Source organism: Cylas formicarius, unplaced genomic scaffold (genome assembly GCF_029955315.1).
Source record: "Cylas formicarius isolate icCylForm1 unplaced genomic scaffold, icCylForm1.1 PGA_scaffold_4__25_contigs__length_36172078, whole genome shotgun sequence".
In the NCBI taxonomy this organism is placed as follows: domain Eukaryota; kingdom Metazoa; phylum Arthropoda; class Insecta; order Coleoptera; family Brentidae; genus Cylas; species Cylas formicarius.
The window spans coordinates 1,761,429-1,785,462 of NW_026844334.1; the positions used below are offsets into that span (position 1 = coordinate 1,761,429).

The following is a 24,034-nucleotide window of genomic DNA, read 5'->3' on the forward strand; positions in this document are numbered from 1 at the left end:
CAATAAACATTACGACGCACCTTGTATATATGAAAGTGTTTGGCCGCTCTGAGATTTTAAAGTAATTTTGACTAAATTTCAACCGGACTACGACTCATACGATCATTTTTAAACCTACTGTTATTATTCTCGTCATAAGTAGTATGTCTAGAGGGGTTCTGAGACCGCGGCCGCGGCCGCCGGTATATCCGCCAGCGGTCGCCCGAACTTCGATCAATGGCGCGCGGTACAAACGCACAACGGTGCATAAAATCGAGCGCGTTCCTCTTCGAACTTTGGTTATCTCGCGGCACGTTAATAATAAAGAGACAATAGCTCTCGTGGGACCGTAATAGATCAAGCGGCTCAGCGATACGGCACGAACCGCCTCCTCTTAATTTGTTTTTCTAGCCCCCGCCTAGCGGGAGTAAATTCCAAGTTTGTTTGCTTGTTTGACTTGCAACGTCGCTCGGTTAATATCAGCAGCCAGCAAATTTCGCTAGTGTGTGCGTCCTCGAGATAAATTAATTTCATTGTTTGAAGATGCGCGCTTTATTAGCGAAAGATTCCGTGCTTCGGGACACTGATGGATGTTTTCTGGTCGTTTCGGAGACCGTCTAAGCGAATCCTTTATCGCTGCGGTAAAAAATTTCACTAGGAAACACTCTACTACGTCGGCCGCGAGATTTATCGTCGGGCGAGGAAATGAAAGTGGGAAACAAAGGGTCTATTGTCTTGGCAGGGAGGATTATAAGAATTTCGCTGGCCGGTGGTTAACTGGACACGTAGCGTCGTGAATTTCGACCTGTACGCTTTTAATTGTTTAAAAAGGAAACGTTTTCTGTTGAATAATTTTTAGTAATGACAAACGAGCACCGAAAATTTTGCCACAAAAACGATATATAAAATGTACCAAAACCAAGATTTCCGGAGAATTTTTAGGATTTCTAGAGGTGTGGAAGGCATAAATCTTACTGACTGAGGCAAAGTGTATAAGATATTCTTAGTAGCTGATACACAAGCGGACTTGTTGACCATTAATCCCCATGGATTATGGAAAAGCAGAAGAAATGAAGGAAAATGCAACAACGTTAACCCTCGTGGAAGAAAATTTTCCAAGCAAATCAGAAATGAATGCTCGAAGCAGCGGTTTCCTTTCATTTTGCATCTGAAATAGAGGGAAAATTTGCACATAAGTACGTTCCATCTTTATTTAAAGCTTTAACGTACTGTTTGATTAGTAACAATTTAATATGCAACAGTGGTTAGGAAAGAGATTCTTTCATGGATCAATTAGGCTATCATGAAAAATATTTTGATCCGGGAATTAAATTGGCCCTTTTTGGTCAGTTCTTTTTTGTACCCCATGTTGCTCACACAAAAAACAGGGGTACTTCCTATGTCCTGACTGCTGATCTAATAGATGTCCCACAATTTTGAAGTTACCTCCAATCACCGAACTTTCAATTTGATTTTCTCAAGTAGTCGTAGCATGTTTTCATTTGCGTTCCGTAAAAAAACAGTATTTAAACTTTTCTTGGATGAGTCAATAAAAAGCCCCTAGTTTTCATAATTGTAGTCTGGCGATGCAATAAAAAAGTAAACCGCTATATATCACCATCATAACTAAGGGTATCTTCATCTGTTTTAGGTTCAGAAAAACTGGTGATATCTTCTTCCAAACTGGCTGGATTCTCAGGAATTGGGACATCTGGGCCATGGACTATGGACCAAATTTCTTTACTAGATTAGGAATATCGATGCAATAAACAAGTGGACCACTTTGTTTAAAATAGTATATATATTCTGCTCTTCCTGGAATATAGGATTATAACGTCATGTACTAGCAAATTTTTCATTGGTAATCTAGATGCTAAAAAATCGAAAATATCCTGAAAATAACTGTGGTCAGTAAACTAAGCAATATCATTTTTACCACTATTTTTGTCGAAAAATTCGGTGCTTATTTATTAATCTTCTTTTTCAACTTAATATCTCATCTGGATGAAGATAAGAAGAAATTCAAGGATTCCTCAAAATCCCTTGGTTCAGATTGCATGAGTCTTTTTCAGAGGTCGTTGATCTGTCAACCTCATAAGATCATATTGCTATGTTCGGCGTAGGGCACAAGTGCCAGTCAAGAGTTTAAATCAAAATAACCCTCTGTGGGACCCATTGAGATACCTGGCAGTTTATGAATATTTCAACGGCGTAAAAAACAATTTAAACGTGAGGGGGTGTGTTAATTACAGAGCGCGGCATGTGTGTATTATCTGCCCTATAATAACGTCGAAACAATTCGATATTTGCGGTATAGGACTTTTTAAAGCTGCTGAATTGGTAAAGGCGATATCAATGACCGCGGGTGGGGAGTGGGAGGTCGTCTCACGTTTTAAAGCCTCTACTTATCCCGAACGAAACCAGTAAAGGGTACACCGCCTTGGGTGTTGATGGGGTAGATGTCCTCCAAGAAGGGCTACTTTGCTTATATCAGATTCCTGATGATGGTTGTCGGAATTTGGCGGATAGAACATTGGGGCAGCCGGTCCAACACTGGGAAAGTGGTCTACAAGGCATATTCCGTAACCTTTCAGTTGATTTGTTGGTCGGCGATGGTTTCATTGGCGGTTGAGCTGCCCGAGCTGATCCGCACGGATACGGTCGCTGGTGAGGTGATTTTTTATAATGTTTACACTCTGTGTTCTTTAGAGTTTGAATTTTAAAATTTGCAAAGTCCACGTCTAATACGTTTGGAGTTGAAGAAAAATCTTCTCTTGGTCTCAATAAACTAAGTCTAATCATAATCCGATGTAATTTTTATCGGAAAATTCAATTGATTTATAAATTAATGTTGCTTAACGTAATATATTTGTGTTTTTTTATACTTGGTATATTTAGAATAATGGAAAGTGGCTACCATCTTTATTTATTTATCTTCTCTTTCAACTTAATTTCTCGGAAAGATTAGTTTTGAGCTGTTATTAGAGAAAATCAAATTCATATTTTTCAGTTCTTCTTCAGTACTCTAAAATATACTATACTAAATATACTATACTTAAAACAGAGTTAGTAACAAAGAAAACTAACTAAGACTATCCTATGTAGATCAACGTACTTATATAAAACAAAAATGTTAAAAACAAAACCAAAAAAAAAACAATACACAACAGGAAAGAATGAATGCATACATACATAAAGCAATGGAAACCATATACTGATATTCTTTTTTCATATTGGTTAATTATACATGTAAAGAAATGAAAAACAAGTAACAAATAACAACTAAAGTCAAATTCATAAACAAATTAACAAAAAGGGGGACTGTTAGATCCTCCCCCGTCTTTTTTAAAAATTATCTTCCTGTGTGTCCAATATAAATTTTCTCGCATTGCTTACACGATATTTCAATCATTGCAGCTTTTTATGAAGACACATTCGACATTAACATCTTTTAGAGATAAAGGAAGTCCCTAGGTGCTTATTTAGGTCTCCTTTCTATGAACTATAACATAAAGTCGCTTGTTTTTTTTTTTGGTCCCCCTTTAGAATGAATACCCAAAAAATATCTGGGATCTCTCGAGTTGGCGGCCTTTAGGTTATTGAAAAGATACCCAAAGAACACCTGAGGTCTCTTAAAAAGTTAAAGAAAGCGGAACCAAAAATATCCGGGGCCTCTTGAATCAGTCGATTTTAGGTTATAGAAAGAATACCCAAAGAACACCTAATGACTCTTGAGTCAGTACAATTTAGTCTATGGAAGGAGGACCCAAATTTCAGTTCATTTTTCGTACGCAGCGATGGACAACGTCGGCAGGTTCATAATCCTGGGCGTCATAATTTTCAAAATGGTCATGTGCCAGTCGGAACGGGTGTTGAAGCTGCTGAGGCTGGCGTTGGCCCAAGACGCTCAAATTTTGACCGAGACTAACGCTGCAGTCAAGATGATCTACGAACGGCACGTCAGTTACGACAACAAATTCGTATCGCTGCTTGTGACATCGGCAACTTGCATGGGTGTGTGCGTTTCGATTCTGGGTACCTACCCCGATGCCCTTCGAAATTCCGCCATTCCGTTAGTCTGTTTTTTAGGTGACGTCAAATGCTACGAGTTTTTAAAGCGCGCAGAGAATCGCAACGTTTCGGACAAGCCTGTGAGTTCACGTTACTGGTACCCGTTCGACAGGGACGACCACTACGCGTTGGTAATGGTGGACCAGAACCTGCGACCCACCCTGGCGTGTCTGTGCATGGGTGTGGTGAGTGCGTTTGTAAACTGCGTCGTCGTTTTCCTGAGGTTGCAGCTGAAACTGCTGCAGTACGACTTCAGACACGTCGGGAAATTTGACGAAAAGTTGAAGACGGCGTCGGCAGAACGTACGGTGAAAATGCTCTGCCTGAAGCATCAACGTCTCATAGAGTAAGGAACCCTTGCCAAATAGTACCCTTTACAATTCGCATCAAGTTCGATAATTCACCTTCAAAAACATTGAACCGTGCGGACCTGGACGACATGTGATGCTTCCAGCTTCCAATTGGCCTGTCACAACTTTGAAACAATTTTTGAAACTTCGTAGAAGACTTCTTATAGGTTTTTAGGTCACAACCGGGCGGGATTTTTGCAACGTCTCGGATAACTTTTGATGTCTATGGTGTTCTCTATTCTTCTCTTCTGTACTGTTTTCAATTTCACTTGTTTTTTTTGATATGCAATGAAAGCAAACACTCGTTGTGAAACCAATTTTGGAATTTTAGATACGTGGGAGAGTTCAACTACTCCTTAAAAGACATCATCTTTCTGGAATACATGGTAACGTCCGTTTCATTCGCAACTCTCACCGTTCAAATCATCGCGGTAAGTGTTGTTATACCGTAATTGAACTGAGGTGGCTTTTACCTGATGAAAATATATTTATTAAAATAAATAAGAACTAAAAGTTCAGATTTTCACGAAATTATATATTTTCACATGACATTTGTTTCGACAGCACTGTGTCTTCATAAAATGTAATATTTACAAACTACCTGCTACTATAAATACCGAAAAATGACCATAAAACCTTAATTAATGTTATTGTGAGAATTTAAGTTCAATAAAGGAGAGGTATTTAATTCTAATTGTTTTTATTTTTATTAATCTCCATTGCTTCCAATAAATTTAAGTTTCTACTTTTGGTATGTGAAATATCAAAATTGTCGTAAAAAACGTGTTTTTCTGTGTTTAAATGTGTAACATAATTAGAATCTAGGCTATTGTTTTTAAACGCTCTTGTATGTTCGTTAATGCGTTGATTTAATTAATTTAATGCGTTAATGCGTTCAATCCCGATACTGAATTTTATACAATTATGTAATGAATTAAAGAAATTTAAAAAAGAATTCAATTGTCTGTCCGTTCCAACAAAGCAAGCAAAGACATCATCCACGTATCTATAAACATTTAGTTATTATTTGTTATACCGTGCCGGTAATTCTGTGGAATGAAATGCTATCGCAGGGACAGCAAGTAATCTTCAACCTCACAGTTTTAATGTTCACTATCGTGCAGCTGCTCACGTTCGCTTGGAATTCGAACGAGATCATCGCCCAGGTAAACGATGTGTGATTTTGACGGAGAAGTGGAATGTACGCAAAATGTTTTCTAGAGCTTGGAACTCTCTTTCGCGCTGTATGAGAGTCGCTGGTACGAACAAACGTCGGCTACCAAGACCCTTATCCACATCATGATGATGCGGTGTCAGAAATGCCTGTGCCTGAAAATTGGTGTGCTCGGAGCTATGGATTTGAGCGCCGGTATTTCGGTAGGTCTGATAAAAGTTGATTGCAAATATAGCTCTGTATTATGTATACCCAGTAATAGGGTATTAGGAAAAAGAATTTTGAAAAAAAAATGATTTAGTTTTGGTTAATTGGTTAATGGTTTTTAACTATTTAACAAATACCAACAACAACCTGTAAAGTGGACTTTTTTTTTAGTATTAAGTTCTTTTATTCATATTTTAGGTTGATATTATTAGCAATACATCATAGAAGTCTACACAAAAGAGGCACTAATTAACACAACTATAGGCACTACGCTTCTAACAATTTAATCAAAGGATGTACTGAACAAACAACGCAATTTTTCAATTGATTTCTAAGTTTCTTGGAATCGGGCTACTTCAATCAGTATTTTAGGTTAGAGTGAACACATCGAAGTGCGCTGTTTCTGAGTTGTCGGGTACTCATTTGACTATATAACTTTTAGTTTTTGAGAACTTACTGATTATTGACATCGTTATATTACAGTTGCTCCTGTCGCAACTATCAACCATACATACACTGGATTACAGATTTTTTACATTCATGGAGGGGAGAGAAAAAAATACTGCTGAACAGAAACCCCATGAAGTCGTTCTAATCGTAGATTCAAAAATTTCCCGTGCCAACCCAGGCCTAACTAATAATATGCTCCGCCACGGGAATTATAAAACTTTCTGCAATCTAATCTAATACGAACAATTTAGCATTTTACTCGTACTTTATCTTATGGTAAAGGTGCACCACTGCATTTTTCCATGTTTTATCGGTATATGTCGATGAGTCTGTAATATTACTAACTAATGCAGCGTAATAACTTAGGTGTTCCCTATGCAGGGTTGAAATCATTTTATTACAGGTAGAATATAATTCTCAGTCTTGTTGTTTGTATTGCCAGCTTTCGTAATTGAATAAATTGCGCTTTGATCACTGTTTTTGATCATTCAAGACAATTCAAAATTTTCCGCCAAAAGTGGCTTAGAACCGGCACCGCTACACAGCACGTATTTATCTGAAAAACGAACTACATATCTTTGTGAAATTTGGTAACTTACATTTTCTCAGATGAATAATTTGTATGGATGACGTAATTAGTGAATTCTACATATCAGGTTTTCGTAAAATGATGTAGTTGCTAGGGCGAGTATTTTTTTAGAGACTAAAACTGGGGTACTCGTATACGTCGCTGATGAAAACCGGGGAGTAGAATCGTGGAAACTTACAACGCCGCTGAAGGAATTTTTTTATTGTATATAATATATATCATAATATATAATAAACAGTGTCCCCATTATTAATTGTTTATTTACGTTTATAGTTTAAAAAATTGCTACCTAAGGCGAACAACTTACAGACTCTTTCGGAATTTCTGAAATTAATAATGGCTATGGGCGTTTTATTGATAATTTATTAAATTGTATAAAAAAATGCCACTAATTTGAAGAAATTTAGTTGTTTTGTGATAATCCCTATTGTCAAACTTCTTTAACCGCAGTGCCCTCACGCGCACTACCGTCCAGTCGCTGTTTCTCGATTCCCTCGGGAACTAGCCACATTTCGCGATATCCTGAACGTCTATAATCAATAATTGCAGTCCCTATGATTACGGGCCCCTTTGTGCATATATTAAAGTCAAATGTGAGGTTTTCCCATAAACGTATTATTAGGGATACCGTTCTTTAAATCTGCAGCACGGCAGGCACAAGCGTTGCAAAATTTTTTGCCCGTTTCATCAAAAGAACGGTGCTAAAAGCACCTGCGCATCACCGATCGTTCTTGTACAGGGTGTTTGGTTATACTTTGCGCTATACCTACAGCTGAATCGATGAAAATAACCATATTAGGTAACTAATTGAAATCACATCCGGGACACCACCAATTTCTAAACAAATGAATATTATGGAATTTATTTAAGTTTCAGTAATTTCACTTTAAATTTACACCTGAATATAATAATTTAAAATAATTTAATATGTACTAGATGTTATATTGAGAACAATGCAAGTTATGTTGTTTTTTGTGATCTATAATTATCATAAGAAACTAGATGAAAAATCCAACATTTTCTCTGCTTTTGTACGATATAAACAAACACCCTGTACAATTATCGTTGTTTCGCCTTCCCGAACACGGAACGGAACAAACGGATTCACCCTGTACATCGTCATCATCATTAAAATGATAGCGTGGCAGTCGAGACGGATGGTAGACCTGCTCGGAGTACTCTTACAGCAAAATCAGCAGATACAGGAAGTCTCACGTACCGAACTCCACATACGCCGGTTATACAAAAAATACGCGAGGTACAACCACACGCTCATGTTCCTCCTCGTCACCTCTGGGATGGTCATAGCGATCAGCATCGCTGCAGTAGGTAAGTTTCTCGTGTGGAAGATGGAAGACACCACAAGTCTCTAGGAATTAATTTGAAAAGAAGGAAAATAGAGGATTGGTTTGACTGCGAAAAAAGTGAAATTTCACTGGCAGCGCATGGTAATATATCGGTTGAAAACCTGATAAGAAAATTCCAGATAGACCTGCAACATCTTCGATCAAGACGCCAAAAGTGTAATTGGAAGAAAAATACCCAACTATCATCTATTTTTGCTTGTTGGTTCATATTTTCATCACTATCTTCGGCCATGTTTCGGGGTATTTCTACTGCATCTGCCATAGTATACCCTTCCTGTTTATCTTCTCATTTCCTCCTTATGTATATGTTCTATTTTTAATGTTCTATGCAATAAATCCAATTCGACTATTTCTATTTTTACATTCTTTCTGAAGTTGCCGATAAATCCAGATTGCAAAACATCCAGAACAGATGTGGCCGATTCGTTAATGCTTTGAGAAAGTTTGACCGTATATCAGAAAAAATATTTGCCATGCAATGGCTTAAAATGAAAAGATTGTCTAGTGTTCTCAGCTCAGTTCTAGTATTTAGGAAAAAATTTAAGGTCCACTTATTGGAATTGCAAAAGTATAAACAAATTATGTTTGCCATTTTCAGAGAATAGTCCCTTTGTACAAGGTTTCCTGTTTCAATAAATCTTATAAAAACGTTATCAACATAAAGGTTTTTAAATTTGTTTAATGTCTAAAAATGGAACGAATTACAAATCCAGATGGACAAAAATCCACAAAAAACACTATTTCAAAGATTAGAAACATATAAAAATATACACATGTTACAAATAATAGATAATTTTATGAAAAATTTTATTTTTATATATTTTTGTGAATGCTGTAATAGTTTTGTTGCTAATATATTGTAACTTTCGAAATAAATAAATAAATGAAGTTGTTATTGGTCCACCAAAATACAAACCCATTTTTTTACTGGTTCTTTTAACTATTCTTTACAGATTCTCAGATATACTGCCCCATAATAAACGGACCACCCTATATATCGGGCCCAATTTGTATTTTGTAAAAATTAAAATTCTTTTTTTTTTTGTTATTTTCCAGTTCTTCTCTTTCTGCATCCATTGTCTGATGTTTCTTGCTAGTGATAGCTCTTTTCTACACATTCCCTTCCTTATATTTTCAATTGGAGTATGAGTATAGCACGCTCTCCTTCTGCATCATGCTGAGTACTTTATGTTTATCTTTTCCATGGACACATAGACCATATTTCAGGTGGGGTGAACATTTATCATTTCCTAAAATCGCCTGAAAACATCAACGCCACCGAAAAGCCACTGCCCTACAGGTACTGGTACCCCTTCGACCGCAACAAGTACTACTTGGTCGCCTTGGTGGACCAAAATATCAGGCCGACGCTGAGTTTGTTTTGCATTGGAGTCACTAGCGCGTCGCTGAACTCATTAGCGATATTCGTCAGCGTCCAGTTAAAAGTGCTGCAGCACCAATTCGAGCACTTTCACCGGCAGGGGCAGGAAGCCCTGGATAGCCTGAAGCTGCTGTGCGAGAAGCATCAACGTTTGATCGGGTAAGTGATCACTGCCATTTGTTTCTTGGTGATTTCTTTGCAGGTTATATTTCAGATATACCACCGAGTTCAGCGAATCGTTCAAGTACATTGTGATGCTGGATTATACGGTCTGCTCGCTTACGTTCGCGCTGCTGATCCTCCAGATTATAGCCGTGAGTGATGGACTTTCGATTCGAAGAGTGATTAAGTAGTTTTTTTTTATCAGGGTGAGGAATTGTTGATCAAGTTCACCATACTGACGTTCACCACGCTGCAGCTGATGACATTTTCGTGGAACTGCAACGAGATAATACTGCAGGTGATTGCGGTCTATCATTGTAGCATTTTGTGAACGGAGGGGTATTTTCAGAGTATGGAGCTAGCGAAAGCTCTCTTTAACAGGGACTGGTATAACCAGAATCGACACGCGAAAATTTTGATCCACGTGATGATGATGAGGTGCCAGAAACCGCTGAGTCTGCGTATCGGTTGGTTGGGAGTGATGGATTTGGATGCCGGGATATCTGTGAGTGTCTACGGAGTGCCTACGAACATGAGATCAAAATCTTCAAAATTTCAGAGGCTGAAATTGGGTTATTCGTACACCTCCATCATGAAAAATTAATGGCTCCCAACGAAGTGGATATAGGATGTAGGCTTTAGAAATCGAAATAAAATGTGCGTTTAAAACATTATATTTGAAAACTTTAAGATTTAGAATTGGGAAATTAGGATAAGAATAATCCGGGATGATTTGCAACTTTAGTGCGATTGCCATCTTATATGGTTCAGAGTTATTTCCCAAAATCGATGGTGCAGGTGTGGTTGGTGCAGAAAATATTTTTTGTCTGTCCTTTCTATGTTCTCCAGTTCTTGTTTTTGACTGTTACCGTTATAACTTTTGAGCTGCGCGATTCAGATCTGGCTCCTGGCAGCGATCCGACGACGGCGTGCATCTTTTTTCAGCGATTTTTATGTGTTTTTCAAACAACGCTATGAAACGAAATAAGTGTAGTTCAAGATATTTACTGGAAATTTTATTTATGATTTAAAAATCACATTTGTAGCGCCGAAGAAAGAAATCAGTGGAACATAAAACTCGGTTTTAGTTGTCATATTCGGGACATTCTGTTCTATGAAATGTAATAATTATCTCAGATTAGCAGCGGTTTTAGATTTGCTATGGTGTTTTTTGGTTATTTCCGGAAAAAAATCCACTTCTGGTGGGAAAAATTTAATTGTCATGAATGTTCCGGTGTCTTCGGATTATGTGCACCATTGATTTTATTTAGGTTTTCACCAAGCTCCTGTTTTTGACAACTTCCAAACCCTTGAAGAAACAAGTTGCCATTAATCCCCCTTGGAGAAGAAGACATCGCTATATTCAAGTTGCTTCTGTAGTAACTACTCACTAATAAATCCACATACCTACAGATTTTTACCATTCATGGAGGGGACAGAAAAAATTCGAACAGAATCCAATGAAGTCACACAGTTTTGAAAAATTTCCGTGCTAATTCGCTCACACCCGACAGTTCACGACAATTAAAATTTTCCCGCGAAAAGTGATTCAGAACCCACACTACTATACTACTTGTATGTTATCTGATAAACAAATAAAATTTCTTTCTTCTGGTTAGTTTTCATCGGGAAACATGTCCATGGGTACAAGGTTTTTTGTTCTACTCTTGCTAGTGGCGTCCGTGTCCGATTTGCATCACATTTTTATGAAGCAATAGACGGGACGCTACTGGCATTTTCTCAGATGGATAATTTTTAGAGACTGAAACTGGGGTACTGGTATACGTCGCTGATGAAAACCAGAGAGTAGCCCGTAGTAATGCGCCGCTAAAGGAAACTTTTTTTTTATTGTATATAATGTGTTAATAATTGAGTGTCCCGATCGTTCATTGTCCAATTACTTTTTTAGTTTATTGTATAGTACTTTCGCAGATAAATGAAAACTGGTCAACAACTTTTTCGGAATTTCTCAAATGAATAATAGCCATAGGTGTTTCACTGCTGGTTTTTTGCTCAATTAATATTGTAGAAAAAAAATTTTTAAGAAATTTAGTTGTTTTGTGAGAATCCCTACTGTCAAAAATCTTTAACCACACCGCACCAACACGCACTACCGTCCAGACGCTGTTTCTCGATTCCCTCGGGAACTATCCACATTTCGCGATATCCTGAACGTCTATAATCAATAATAACAGTCCCTATGATTACAGACCTCTGTGTGCATATATTAAAGTCAAATGTGAGGTTTTACCTTAAACGTATTATTAGGGATACCGTTCTTTAAATCTGCAGCACGGCGGGCACAAGCGTTGCAGTTTTTTTTTTTACCGTTTCACCAAAAAAATGGTGCTAAAAGCACCTGCGCATCACCGATCATTCTTGTACTGGATGTTTGGTTATACTTTGCGCTATACCTACAGCTGAATCGATGAAAATAACCATATTAGGTAACTAATTGAAATCACATCCAGGACACCACCAATTTCTAAACAAATGAATATTACGGAATTTATTTAAGCTTCAGTAATTTAAAACAAAATTGGAACCCGAATATAGAAAAATCAGGAGAAATGATATTTCCAAATAATTTAAAATATACTAGGTGTTATGTTTAAAACAATGCAAGTTATGTTACATACATGAAAAGTCTTAAATTTTTTCTGTTTTTTGCAAAATATAAACAAACACCCTGTACAATTATTGTTGTTTCGCCTTTTCGAACACCCTCTTGAAAAAAAATAACGAGACGCCGCTGAACAAGCCCCCCATCGCCGCTACATAAAGGCGGTCGCTTTCGCACTTCTCAGACATGAACGTAGACAACTATTTTACGCACGTTAGAAGACTGCTGATGGTGATCGGGATCTGGAAAGTGGAAAGTCCAGACGCCTCCGTTTTCGGGAAACGAATCTACCAGGTCTACTCGCTGTCCTTTCAATTATTTTGCTACTCGGCGGCTCTCTCGTTGCTCGTCGAAATACCTTCGTTGGTGAAGACTGACGTGGCGATAGGTGGGGAAGTCACCCTTTAAAAAATAAGCTCTTCGGAAAGGTTTTAAGTTGCAGCGATGGACAACGCAAACAAATTCCTCGTGTACATCGTCATCATTATCAAAATGATAGCGTGGCAGTCGAGACGCATGGTAAACCTGCTGCGAGTGCTCTTGGAGCAAAACCGGCAGCTGCAGAAAGCTTCCCGTACCGAACTCCACATACGTCGGCTATACAGAAAACACGCGAGGTATAACCACAACCTCATGTTAGTCCTGGTCACCTCTGGAACGGTGATAGCAATCAGCATAGCTACAGTAGGTAAGTTTCTCGTGTGGAAGATAGAAGACATCATAAGAACCTATTAATTATTTTGCAAAACTATGTTAAGTCACTAAAGTAGGGAATTAGGAGATTATTATGAAGTGGACTCCAGGTTGACCGGGGAAATGGAGTTCCCAAAGCATAATACCAAAAAAAGTATTAAAAAAAGATACACTCATTCGAAGATAAGGTTTCCATAGAGCTCAGAGAGGCTGACCGTGTTGTGTTGTCTAGAAAAACCTTTGCGGCCACTTAGAAAAATATGAATTTTGCTTGAGAACTATAAAACTATACTGGAAACAAAAATGTGGGTTTTATATAGTTTCCAAAGTTAGGCAAGACTCAAATATAACCAGTGTTCAGCATGCTTTGGAAAGCCTGTCAACGGGAAATATGGTTTCATCAGGAAGTGTCATTTTTTAAAAAAGGTTAAAGGAATTCGGATGTTTTGCAAGGTATTTCGGTAAAATCGTAATGAAAATGGCTAGAGGAAACTCTAACTCCATCTTGAAGAAAACAAGATATTATTGCATTCTTCTTCTGCTTGTTGACTTCCATCACTATTTTTAGCCGTTATCCAAGGTTAATCCTTCCTAAGAGGCAAAACCACTTTTTTCTTTCATAAATTTGTTCTCTTCTGGAGTTCTTTGATGTTTTCTCATAGACACAGAAAAAAAATTTTAGGCGGCGTGAACTTGTATCATTTCGTAAACTCGCCGGACAACATCAACGCCACGGAGAAGCCGCTGCCCTACAGGTACTGGTACCCTTTCGACCCCAGCAAATACTACTTGGTGGCCTTGGTGGACCAGAATATCAGACCGACTTTCAGTTGCTTCTGCATTGGTGTCACTAGCGCGTCGCTCAACTCGTTGGCTATATTCGTCAGCGTTCAGTTAAAGGTGCTGCAGCACCAATTCGAGCACTTTAACCGGCAGGAGCAGGAAGCCCTGGATTGCCTGAAGCTGCTGTGCGAGAAGCACCAACGCTTGATCGTGTAAGTGATGTCTGCAATTTCTTTCTTGGTGATTTCTTTGCAGGTTATATTTCAGATACACCACCGAGTTCAGCGAATCGTTCAAGTATATTGTGATGCTGGACTATACGGTCTGCTCGCTTACGTTCGCCCTGCTGATCCTCCAGATTATAGCCGTGAGTGATGGTCTTTCGATTCGATGCGTGATTAAGCCGTTTTTTATCAGGGCGAGGAATTGGTGATCACCTTTACCGTACTGACGTTCACCACGCTTCAGCTGATGACGTTTTCGTGGAACTGCAACGAGATAATACTGCAGGTGATTGCGGTCTATCATTGTAGCATTTTGTGAATGGAGGGGTATTTTCAGAGTATGGAGCTAGCGAAAGCTCTCTTTAACAGCGACTGGTATAACCAGAATCGACACGCGAAAATTTTGATCCACGTGATGATGATGAGGTGCCAGAAACCGCTGAGTCTGCGTATCGGTTGGTTGGGAGTGATGGATTTGGATGCCGGCATATCTGTGAGTGTCTACGAAGTGCCTACGAATATGAGATCCAAATCTTCAAAATTTCAGAGGCTGAAACTGGGTTATTCGTACACCTCCATTATGAAAAATTGATGGCCCCCAATGAAGTATACGATATACGTTTAAGAAATCTACATAAAATGTGTGTTCGTTCAAAATACTATCTTTTAATAATTTAAAATTTGGAATTGGGAAAACCTTATCGAATAATCAAAAAATTGGGATAAGAATTGCTCTCTTATATGGAGCAGAGTTACTTTTCCAAAATCGACGAAGCAGGCGGATTCGGTTATTGTCAAAAATCTGAAGTACCTAAAAAATTGTTCTGTTCTTGAGTAAATTATTGGAAATCGAAATTCGTGAAAAATCAGACAATTTTATTTGGTTATGTACAGGGTGGATCAACAATAGAGAAAAGTTACTGGAATATGGGAAAATGGTAAATACAATTTTTTTTAAATTGTTAGGATGCGCATTTTAAAATATACAAGGTGGCTCAAAAAAGTGTAACGAACAAAACGGTTTTTTTTTAACTTAATTTTTAATTTAATAATAATTCATATCCCAACCCAATACTTTTCCAATATTTTAATTTGCTCGCTTATATTTGATATTAGCGTTATTCGAAGATTACGTGAAACGAAAAAATTTCTACTTTATTAAACACCGTGTATATATATATTTTTCCAAAAGATCTTAGAAAAACCTACAACTACCTTTTTTTATTCATTAATTTTTTATGCTTTGCGATTTATTTATTATTATTTTTTGCGTCTATTGCTATAATATTAGTTAAAAAATGACATTATCTAATTTTTACCTGAGAAATGAGCAAATAAACTCATAAAATTTAATTTTAAAAATTTAAAATTTAAGTAATTAATGCAAACAAAAAAATCAATTTGCAAATAAACGAATATTAACGGATCTTATTTAAGTTTTAGTAATTTGACCTAAAACTGGGTGTAACACTTCATGTGCCCTTCGGGGTTGACAATGTGTGACCTTAGCAAGGTCTTCCACTGTAGCTCGCACGATCTTGTTGAACAGAAGCTGTTTAGGTATGGGCGGGGTCCCCCAAGGGTCCGTGCTCGGCCCTGTGTTTCTTATAGTGTATGTCGCTGATCTATGCCGTTTGATGGGGCATGTCAAATGTGCTTTATTTGCGGACGATGCCAGTTTTACACAATATTATTGGAGAATTGGTTTCAAAATGATTATTTGAAATTGAATACGGACAAAACTCAAAACATATTCTTATCGCTAGTAGTCGGCTAAATTACTTGGCATTACACTTGATAGTAGACTTGACTGGAAAGTTCATATTTTATCTCTTAAGCGAAAACTATCTTCCAGCTTATTCGTCCTTAGAAAAATTAAGGAGAGTCTGGAAGAAAATGCCACAACGACAGTGTATTATGCTTTATTTCATTCCCACATATTATATGGCACAATATTATGGGGAAACCCTGTCAATGCTGTTCAAATATTCGGGATAGAGAAAAGGGCTATAAGAATTCTTGCAATTGTTGAAACACTGCCCTGGATCTATATTCTCTATAATATTTTACAAATTCACAAGCATACTAATATATTTGAAGGTGTCTCCTAGTTATCCAGCACGTGTAAAAATTCTTATAAGAGTTCTTTAAGAATTCTTTAAACATTAAATTGTAGAATATGCTGCCAGTAGGTACAGACATATGGCTTTTGAGGTGTTCAAAACAATTATTAAAGTATTTCTTATTGAAAATTGTTTCTATATTGTGGACGAATATTCCATCAAAATAAAAAATCTAAATTAAAATCGCTGGCTTACTGAAATGTGTGAAGATCATAGCAAAATAAATAAGAACTAAAAGTTCAGATTTTCACGAAATTATATATTATGACATGACAATTGTTTCGACAACACCGTGTCTTTATTAAATGTAATATTTACAAACTACCTGCTACTATATATACCGAAAAATCACCATAAAACCTTAATTAATGTTGTTGCGAGAATTTAAGTTCAATAAAGGAGAGGTATTTAAATCTAATTGATCGTTAAGCAATACATTTGAATGTCTCATTTTGTTAACCTCCATTGCTTCCAATAAATTTAATTTTCTACTTTTTCTATGTAAAATATCAAAATTGTCGTCAAAAATGTGTTTTTCTGTGTTTAAGTGTGCAGCATAATTAGACAATATATAGACTATATATAGAGAGAGGGATATGTGTCCCTTAAACCAAAATTCTAGTTACTAGTACACAAAAGGAAGCGTAAACGTTTCGGTACCTTGGAAGGTCTAATGAGGAGAGAGTGTTGGCTTCTGACAATAAAACTTTTGCCTACTGTAATTGGATAAAACCACCAACAAAAAATTTATTCCTACTTGAGTGACAAAGCAGGAGTGGGCCCAGGTATATTTCTTTCTTTCTGATATATTTCTCGAGTGTTGACCATTTGTGACAGTGTGGAATTAACGTTTTTACTGTGCGTTTCGAAGAAGTTATTCTACGTATTGTGAGAAACGTGTATGGAAACTTAATCAAACTGATCGCCTAGACAATAGCGATCGGCATCTAATAAAAAGGAGAATATATTGTATTATCCAAGCCAAGTTGTTCCTGAAAAAGAAGCTAGAAGATGAAACAAATATAAATATAGTCCGTGCCACCCTCCACAGAGTTGTTTGGAAAAGGGAATTTAGGTCCTCCTCCATATCAATGCATGCTTGACCTCATAGAGCATCTGTGGAACCAAGTGAAGTCAAAGATCAGATCAAAAAATGATACTCCTACTTTAAGTCCCAGTGTTATAAATTTGATAAAAAATGTATTAATAACATACCTGGGCCTGGAAAAATTCATAATATATAATTTCCTGAAAATCTGAACTTTAAGTTCTTAGTTATTTTGATAAATCGATTTTCATCCATTTCCTGTACGATTTACATTTTATTTTTGTATTTTACCTTTTATTGCAATTGTATTATTATTGTACAATGTGTGGTTAATAAAAAAATCTTCTTCTTCTTCTTAATTCTTCTTCTTTCTTCGGTTGAGATAATATAGTCCCCACATAAATTCGAAATAGAAATAGAAATAAAGTGCAATTTATTTTTTTTCTTATACTGATGTTTCGGTTATTTAGTTGGGGTAGTTTTCTGCATTTACGTTATAAATTGTAACATTTTTTGGAAAAGTCTTTTACATTATTTTATATCAACTTTTCATACAACAATTTAACCTAAATCGGGGTAAATTTTTTTTAATTAAAAAAATGTTAATTTTTTGACTTTAAATGAAATTTCCAATGAATTTCGTCTTTAATTTTTCTATAAAACTGCATGTTTATTAATTAATTAAATTCGTTTTTTGAGTTGTGTCATTTTTTAAGCCACGGTGTTATATACGTGGTGTATTCAAGAAGTAACCTATATTCACAGTTTCAGCAATAAGAAGAAAGCGTCCGGACTTTATGGCCAAAAAAAAAACCACAATCTTGCCTTAGCAACCATATTCACCGGATTTATTTACCTGATGCCTTTTTCCTGTTCCCAAAACTCAGGAAACCCATGAAAGGAGCGTTTGAGGAGATAAAGAAAAAATAGGAAGAAATTAAGGCTATACCTACATTAATTTTGATGAATAAATAAATACTTTGTGGTCAAACTTAGTAGTTACTTTACTTTTTGAACACACCTCGTATTATATTGTTATAAGCATCTTTATCTTATTAAGAGCGTCTGCCGGAAGAGTTACAGAAATAATAACAACAAATTCATTTTGTGTTCGCACTATTCTGCCAACTGAAAATTTAAATTTTCGTAATTAGTAGCATCCCAATTAATTATAGTCTAATCATACTAACGTCCTTTTCGTCGCCCGCATTATCATAACTTCACTACGTAAGGACGTAAGGAAATGTCCACCCATAGACTTCAAAGCGAATAAAAACACAATTCTCTATTGCAAAGCGATATCCGCAACCGCTAATTTTAGACCTTGTGATTACAGGGCCCAAACACGTGTGTGGTTTCCCCTCGCCTTATCATTAAGAAAAAACGTTTTCCGATTCTGACGACAAGATATTCAGTAGCGGAACGATTTTTTTTTTCGCGCACAATGAGCCGTAAAGATAGGTCGACATGGCATATACGAGGGTAGCGCCAAAATTTCCCGGCCTGACATAGATGCAGCTCCAGTATCACGATAAAACTTTGTCTTGTTTTAAATATATCTCTCATTAGGCCGCGAAAAAACATTATTACTTAAATTGCGAAACTGCATACGTGTAAAACGTCGAGGAAAACTGACCAGAGGCGTGCGTCTTTTGCACGATAATGCACCTGTCCATCCTGCCGATGTTGAACAAGCTGCCATTTTAGAGTGTGGGTTCCAACAGATAGATCATCCTCCCTATAGTCCAGATATGGCACCCGGCGACTATTGTTTGTTTGGATATTTGAAAAAGGACGAAATTGAGTTAAAAGAGGCCGTTTAAGATCATTTTGCAGACAAACCAAAAGAATATATTTTTTAAAAGGTTTGAGTTGTTAATAAAGAGATGTAATAAGTGTATTGAAAGTAAGCGGGACTATATTGAAAAATAATAAAAAATTATTACTCTACTTTGTTTCTTTCATATTCAGGCCGCGAAATTTTGGTGCTGCCCTCGTAAAATTGGTTTCGAAAATTAATTTGCGGGTCTTTCTTGTTATCTTATCAATATTAATAGAAAAAAACCAAATTTTATACTTTTGTCATTGGCAGTTTTTAATAAACTTTCAATTTAGTAATTATACAAAACAAGTTTCAACTTCGATTCGATAAAAAAACGATCTGTCTTCATTTGTAGAGAAGCCTGAATCGCTTTTTAGAGAGACGCATGCGACGCCACTGACGATCAGCCCCCATAATTTTGTAATATATAAATGCGGCGAGTTCCGCACCCCGTCAATGATGAGGGCCGACTATTTCACGCGCGTCAGGAGACTGATGATGGTGATCGGCATCTGGAAAGTCGAAAATCCACGCCACTCGGTGTTCTGGAAACGGGTCTACCAAGTCTACTCGGTGTCGTTCCAAATGCTGTGCTATTCGGTGGGGTTTTCGTTACTTGCCGAAATACCCGCGTTGGCTAAGTCTGACGCGATGGCTGGTGAGTGTCTCAAAAGGAAGCACGAGCCCCAGACATGCGTTTCGGTTGCAGCGATGGACAACGCGAACAGACTCACCGTGTACATAGTCATCATCATCAAGATGATCGCGTGGCAATCTAAAAGAATGGTCGATCTGCTTGCAGTCATGTTGGAACAAAACTCCCAGATACGGGCGGCCTCACTCGTCGACCTCGCCATCCGTAGGTTGTATCGACAACACGTGAGGTACAATCACAAGTTTGTGTTCGTCCTTGTCTCTTCAGCGGTAGTCATATCGGTTAACATCTCTGCCGCAGGTAAGTCTGCAATCTTACCCTTGGACTCCATTCACTCTCCACTGTCTAAAATTTATTGCCCGTAGCCTCGCTTTCTTCAAAGTCCTCTAACGTTCGTTTTTACGACATAATTTTATAATGTGCTGTATTGAATTTTTCCAGGTCCAGGTATGTTATTAATTACATTTTTTATCAAATTTATAACACTGGGACTTAAAGTAGGAGTATCATTTTCTGATCTGATCTTTGACTTCACTTGGTTCCACAGATGCTCTATGAGGTCAAGCATGCATTGATATGGAGGAGGACGTAAATGCCCTTTTCCAAACAACTCTGTGGAGGGTGGCACGGACTATATTTATATTTGTTTCATCTTCTAGCTTCTTTTTCAGGAACAACTTGGCTTGGATAATACAATATATTCTCCTTTTTATTAGATGCCGATCGCTATTGTCTAGGCGATCAGTTTGATTTCGAAACGCACAGTAAAAACGTTAATTCCACACTGTCACAAATCGTCAACACTCGAGAAATATATCAGAAAGAAAGAAATATACCTGGGCCCACTCCTGCTTTGTCGCTCAAGTAGGAATAAATTTTTTGTTGATGGTTTTATCCAATTACAGTAGGCAAAAGTTTTATTGTTAGAAGCCAACACGATGAAGACTTAGGCAGTCGTTTATTCTCTGATCTGACATCTAAAATTCTTACATTTCTGTCCTCAAGGTACCGAAACGTTTATGCTTCCTTTTGTGTACTAGTAACTAGAATTTTGGTTTAAGGGACACTTATCCCTCTCTCTATATATAGTCTATATATAGTCTAATTATGCTGCACACTTAAACACAGAAAAACACATTTTTGACGACAATTTTGATATTTTACATAGAAAAAGTATAAAATTAAATTTATTGGAAGCAATGGAGGTCAACAAAATGAGACATTCAAATGTATTGCATAAAGATCAATTAGATTTAAATACCTCTCCTTTATTGAACTTAAATTCTCACAACAACATTAATTAAAGTTTTATGGTCATTTTTGGGTTTATATAGTAACAGGTAGTTTGTAAATATTACATTTGAAAAAGACACGGTGTTGTCGAAACAATTGTGATGTAAATGAAGGGTGTTTTTTTTCGATGTATAGAACTTTAAGTTGGCATTATTGTTCAAGATGGCGGCCGATTCAACAGCTGTGAAGTGACTTATTCTCAGTTTGGTTTGGCAATTCATCATGAATAGACTCACGCCTGAACAACGCTTGCAAATAGTGCAATTTTATTTCGAAAATAATGGTTCTGTGCGGAATACGTATCGCGCACTACGTCCATTTCATCGTCGACAAAATCGTCCATCAGAGCAGTTAATTCGAATAACCATGGAACGTTTTCGCACCACGTTTACTCTTATTGATAACTCGCATCCCCAGAGACGCCGTACGGTGCGTACAGAAGAAGCTATTGCTGCTGTAGAGGAAGACCCCAATGAGTCCATCCGCCATCGAGCACAGGAATTGGATCTGTGTCCATCCAGTTTATGGAAGGATTTACGTGCTTACAAAATCCAAGAATTGAAGCCAAGCGATCACCAATAGTCAATGGTGATCGGTATAGAGCTATGATTACTAACTCTTTGATTCCTGAATTGAATAACTATGATGTCCAGGAGATGTGGTTTCAACAAGACGGCGCAACATGTCAAACAGCTCGTGCCACAATCGTGACAGATACGTTTGGTGACTGCCTAATTTCACGTTTTGAACCTGTGAATTGGCCTCCAAAATCTTGTGATTTAACATCGCAAAACTACTTTCTGTGGAGCTATGTAAAGTCATTGGTCTATGCGGATAAGCCACAAACGCTTGACCATTTGGAAGACCACATTCGCCGTGTTATTGCTGATATACGGCCACAAATGTTGGAAAAAGTCATCGAAAATTGGACGTCCAGATTGGACTACATCTGAGCCAGCCTTGGCGGTCATATCCCAGAAATCATAATTAAAATGTAATGCCACAAGATTATCTTTCGGATAAATAAATTTCATGTCAATCGAATAATCCATCGTTGTTTTATTGCAACTTAACTTAGTTCTATACATCGAAAAAAACTCCCCTTATACATAATTTTGTGAAAAATTGAACTTTTCATTCTTATTTATTTCAATAAAATCGATGCCGAGTATATTTTAGGATTCATAGGCGTATATCGATTCATCCATTCACCGGAAAATCAAAACCATACCGAAAAACCGCTGCCCCTCAGGTTCTGGTACCCATTCGACATACACAAGCACTACGTGCTCGCCTTGGTGGATCAAAATCTCAGACCGACGCTCGGTTGTTTTTGTCTCGGTGTCACTAGCGCGTCGCTCAACTCCCTGGCGATATTCGTCAGAGTACAGTTGAAAATGTTGCAGCATCACTTCCAGCACTTTAACCGGCAGCGGAAGGAAGCAGTCGACAGTCTGAAGTTGTTGTGCGTGAAGCATCAACGCTTGATCAAGTAATTAGTATGGCCGTTTAGTTATCTCGATGTGCCCCAGCGGATCTTATTCCAGATATACTATAGAATTCAGCGAATCGCTAAAATACATAGTACTCCTGGATTACAGTGTGTCATCGGTGACATTCGCGGTGCTGATCCTCCAGATAATCGGCGTAAGTCACTCCTACTAGATTTCGCAAGATTGTGAGTAGTATCTTGGTCCAGGGAAAAGAATTAGTAATCAGTGGCACCATATTGACGTTCACCACGCTCCAGCTCATGACATTTTCGTGGAACTGCAACGAGATAATAGTGCAGGTGATTACGAGCAGTTACGGTAGGATTTCGAAAATGATAGGGTATTTGCAGAGCACTGAGCTGACCACAGCGCTTTTCAAAAGCAATTGGTACTACCAAGATCGATCTGCGAAAGTGCTGATCCAGATAATGATGATGCGGTGTCAGACGCCGCTTTGCTTGCGTATCGGCTGGTTGGGAGTGATGGATCTGGATGCGGGATTATCGGTGAATATAAACGGGGAAGGCTCCCTGACTAAAAGATTATAGTTTAAAACTTTTAGAGGTTGAAATTGGGTTATTCCTACACGTCGATTATCAACAAATGAAATGACAAATGAACGTCGTCAGCCCAATACAAATTAACGCACCAAACTTTTAATTTTAACATAACTAGTAGGGGTAGAAAATTATTTAATGTATGATACACTTTTCACGTGAAGACACTACATAAAATGTGGAAAAACTCTTTTCTTTTTTTTTGTGAACACGTCCGTGACCGATATGTGGGCGATTTTCCTTAGGTATCTGTTATTGCTTGGTTCCAAATTTCTTGTAAAAATAAAATTTCAAAAAAATGGCAAATTTGCATTAGGTTTTGTCCGTTTGTCCACGCTCCAGCTCATGACGTTTTACGATTACGAACAGTCACGGTAGGATTTCAAAAATGGTAGGGTATTTTTAGAGCACTGAGCTGGCGAAGGCCCTTTTCGAAAGCGACTGGTACGATCAGGATCAATCTGCGAAACTGCTAATCCACATAATGATGATGCGGTGTCAGAAGCCGCTGTGCTTGGGTATCGGTTGGTTGGGAGTGATGGATTTGAATGCGGGAATATCGGTGAGCGCTGCTAGGAGAGGTTCGATGGAAACGGTATGGATATGTTTAAGTTTCAGAGGTTGAAATTGGGCGATTCCTACACCTCCGTCATGAACAGGCTCCGTCAACCAGGCTGCTCAGAATTGCGAGATAATACAATGTGCACGATTTTTTATGAAATCAAAATTACTTATGTCTCTGGTATTTTGATGTTGTCTTTTGATTCAGTATTAAAATTATATTTGAGCCTTTGCAAAATGGATTCAAATACAGTTGCCGCTTAAATAAAAAAAAACCTAAATCGGTTGATCCAACCTGTTGCTGAAAATGGTTTAGGAGAAATGACGAAAAGGGAACAAGAAGAAATAACAAGAACAGAAAAGAGCGAGGAGGACAGGGACAATAATGAACAAAAAATATCTCGAAGAAATCCGAAATCCTAATAGGTA

The 24,034-nt window shown here is 37.5% G+C and overlaps 5 protein-coding genes across 12 annotated transcripts in view; 4 read left to right on the forward strand and 1 right to left on the reverse strand.

The window, feature by feature from the left end:
* Positions 1–24,034, reverse strand: part of LOC132701259 (glutamate receptor ionotropic, kainate 2) — a 143,897-nt gene that overhangs the window by 69,051 nt on the left and 50,812 nt on the right. The window lies entirely within an intron of this gene.
* On the forward strand, positions 2,360–7,065 carry LOC132701060 (odorant receptor 49b-like). Of its 2 annotated transcripts, XM_060668716.1 has the most exons (7): positions 2,360–2,646; positions 3,775–4,014; positions 4,069–4,396; positions 4,732–4,831; positions 5,474–5,566; positions 5,622–5,777; positions 6,932–7,065. In XM_060668716.1, exons 1-7 carry the CDS (start codon positions 2,439–2,441, stop codon positions 6,980–6,982), a joined length of 1,176 nt encoding a protein of 391 aa, XP_060524699.1. In that variant the 5' UTR covers positions 2,360–2,438; the 3' UTR covers positions 6,983–7,065. The 2 variants fall into 2 exon arrangements, with proteins under 2 accessions (XP_060524699.1, XP_060524698.1); XM_060668715.1 differs by lacking the exon at positions 6,932–7,065 and having other exon boundaries at positions 5,622–6,906.
* LOC132701366 (odorant receptor 43a-like) lies at positions 9,227–10,391 on the forward strand. The gene is made up of 5 exons (XM_060669205.1): positions 9,227–9,727; positions 9,783–9,882; positions 9,936–10,028; positions 10,080–10,235; positions 10,290–10,391. Exons 2-5 carry the CDS (start codon positions 9,823–9,825, stop codon positions 10,332–10,334), a joined length of 354 nt encoding a protein of 117 aa, XP_060525188.1. The 5' UTR covers positions 9,227–9,727; positions 9,783–9,822; the 3' UTR covers positions 10,335–10,391.
* On the forward strand, positions 12,554–18,108 carry LOC132701143 (odorant receptor 49b-like). 3 transcript variants are annotated; one of them, XR_009618722.1, is made up of 8 exons: positions 12,554–12,741; positions 12,790–13,041; positions 13,729–14,041; positions 14,097–14,196; positions 14,247–14,339; positions 14,391–14,546; positions 14,601–14,991; positions 17,990–18,108. XR_009618722.1 is itself a non-coding variant. In XM_060668848.1 (7 exons), the coding sequence occupies exons 1-7, from the start codon at positions 12,582–12,584 to the stop codon at positions 14,643–14,645; spliced, it is 1,119 nt and encodes a 372-aa protein (XP_060524831.1). In that variant the 5' UTR covers positions 12,554–12,581; the 3' UTR covers positions 14,646–15,296. The 3 variants fall into 3 exon arrangements, 2 of the variants coding, with proteins under 2 accessions (XP_060524831.1, XP_060524832.1); XM_060668848.1 differs by lacking the exon at positions 17,990–18,108 and having other exon boundaries at positions 14,601–15,296; XM_060668849.1 differs by lacking the exon at positions 17,990–18,108 and having other exon boundaries at positions 12,796–13,041; positions 14,601–15,296.
* Positions 19,319–24,029, forward strand: LOC132700598 (uncharacterized). 4 transcript variants are annotated; one of them, XR_009618663.1, is made up of 8 exons: positions 19,319–19,704; positions 19,756–20,001; positions 22,174–22,486; positions 22,542–22,641; positions 22,694–22,786; positions 22,838–22,993; positions 23,036–23,606; positions 23,657–24,029. XR_009618663.1 is itself a non-coding variant. In XM_060668022.1 (7 exons), the coding sequence occupies exons 1-7, from the start codon at positions 19,503–19,505 to the stop codon at positions 23,092–23,094; spliced, it is 1,155 nt and encodes a 384-aa protein (XP_060524005.1). In that variant the 5' UTR covers positions 19,321–19,502; the 3' UTR covers positions 23,095–24,029. The 4 variants fall into 4 exon arrangements, 1 of the variants encoding a protein (XP_060524005.1); XR_009618661.1 differs by having other exon boundaries at positions 19,321–19,704; positions 23,050–23,606; XR_009618662.1 differs by having other exon boundaries at positions 19,321–19,704; positions 23,050–23,606; positions 23,663–24,029.

Excerpts from the sequence above, each read along its gene's own strand:
- LOC132701060 (XM_060668715.1), top strand. The coding sequence starts at position 2,439 with ATGTCCTCCAAGAAGGGCTACTTTGCTTATATCAGATTCCTGATGATG. Across the intron at positions 4,015-4,068 it reads TGTGTGCGTTTCGATTCTGG|GTGACGTCAAATGCTACGAG; the intron begins GTACCTACCCCG and ends TCTGTTTTTTAG. Across the intron at positions 4,832-5,473 it reads TCACCGTTCAAATCATCGCG|GGACAGCAAGTAATCTTCAA; the intron begins GTAAGTGTTGTT and ends ATGCTATCGCAG.
- LOC132701366 (XM_060669205.1), top strand. The coding sequence starts at position 9,823 with ATGCTGGATTATACGGTCTGCTCGCTTACGTTCGCGCTGCTGATCCTC. Across the intron at positions 10,029-10,079 it reads GCAACGAGATAATACTGCAG|AGTATGGAGCTAGCGAAAGC; the intron begins GTGATTGCGGTC and ends GGGTATTTTCAG. Across the intron at positions 10,236-10,289 it reads ATTTGGATGCCGGGATATCT|AGGCTGAAATTGGGTTATTC; the intron begins GTGAGTGTCTAC and ends TCAAAATTTCAG.
- LOC132701143 (XM_060668848.1), top strand. The coding sequence starts at position 12,582 with ATGGTGATCGGGATCTGGAAAGTGGAAAGTCCAGACGCCTCCGTTTTC. Across the intron at positions 14,197-14,246 it reads TGATCCTCCAGATTATAGCC|GGCGAGGAATTGGTGATCAC; the intron begins GTGAGTGATGGT and ends GTTTTTTATCAG. Across the intron at positions 14,547-14,600 it reads ATTTGGATGCCGGCATATCT|AGGCTGAAACTGGGTTATTC; the intron begins GTGAGTGTCTAC and ends TCAAAATTTCAG.
- LOC132700598 (XM_060668022.1), top strand. The coding sequence starts at position 19,503 with ATGATGAGGGCCGACTATTTCACGCGCGTCAGGAGACTGATGATGGTG. Across the intron at positions 22,487-22,541 it reads AAGCATCAACGCTTGATCAA|ATATACTATAGAATTCAGCG; the intron begins GTAATTAGTATG and ends ATCTTATTCCAG. Across the intron at positions 22,994-23,049 it reads ATCTGGATGCGGGATTATCG|AGGTTGAAATTGGGTTATTC; the intron begins GTGAATATAAAC and ends TAAAACTTTTAG.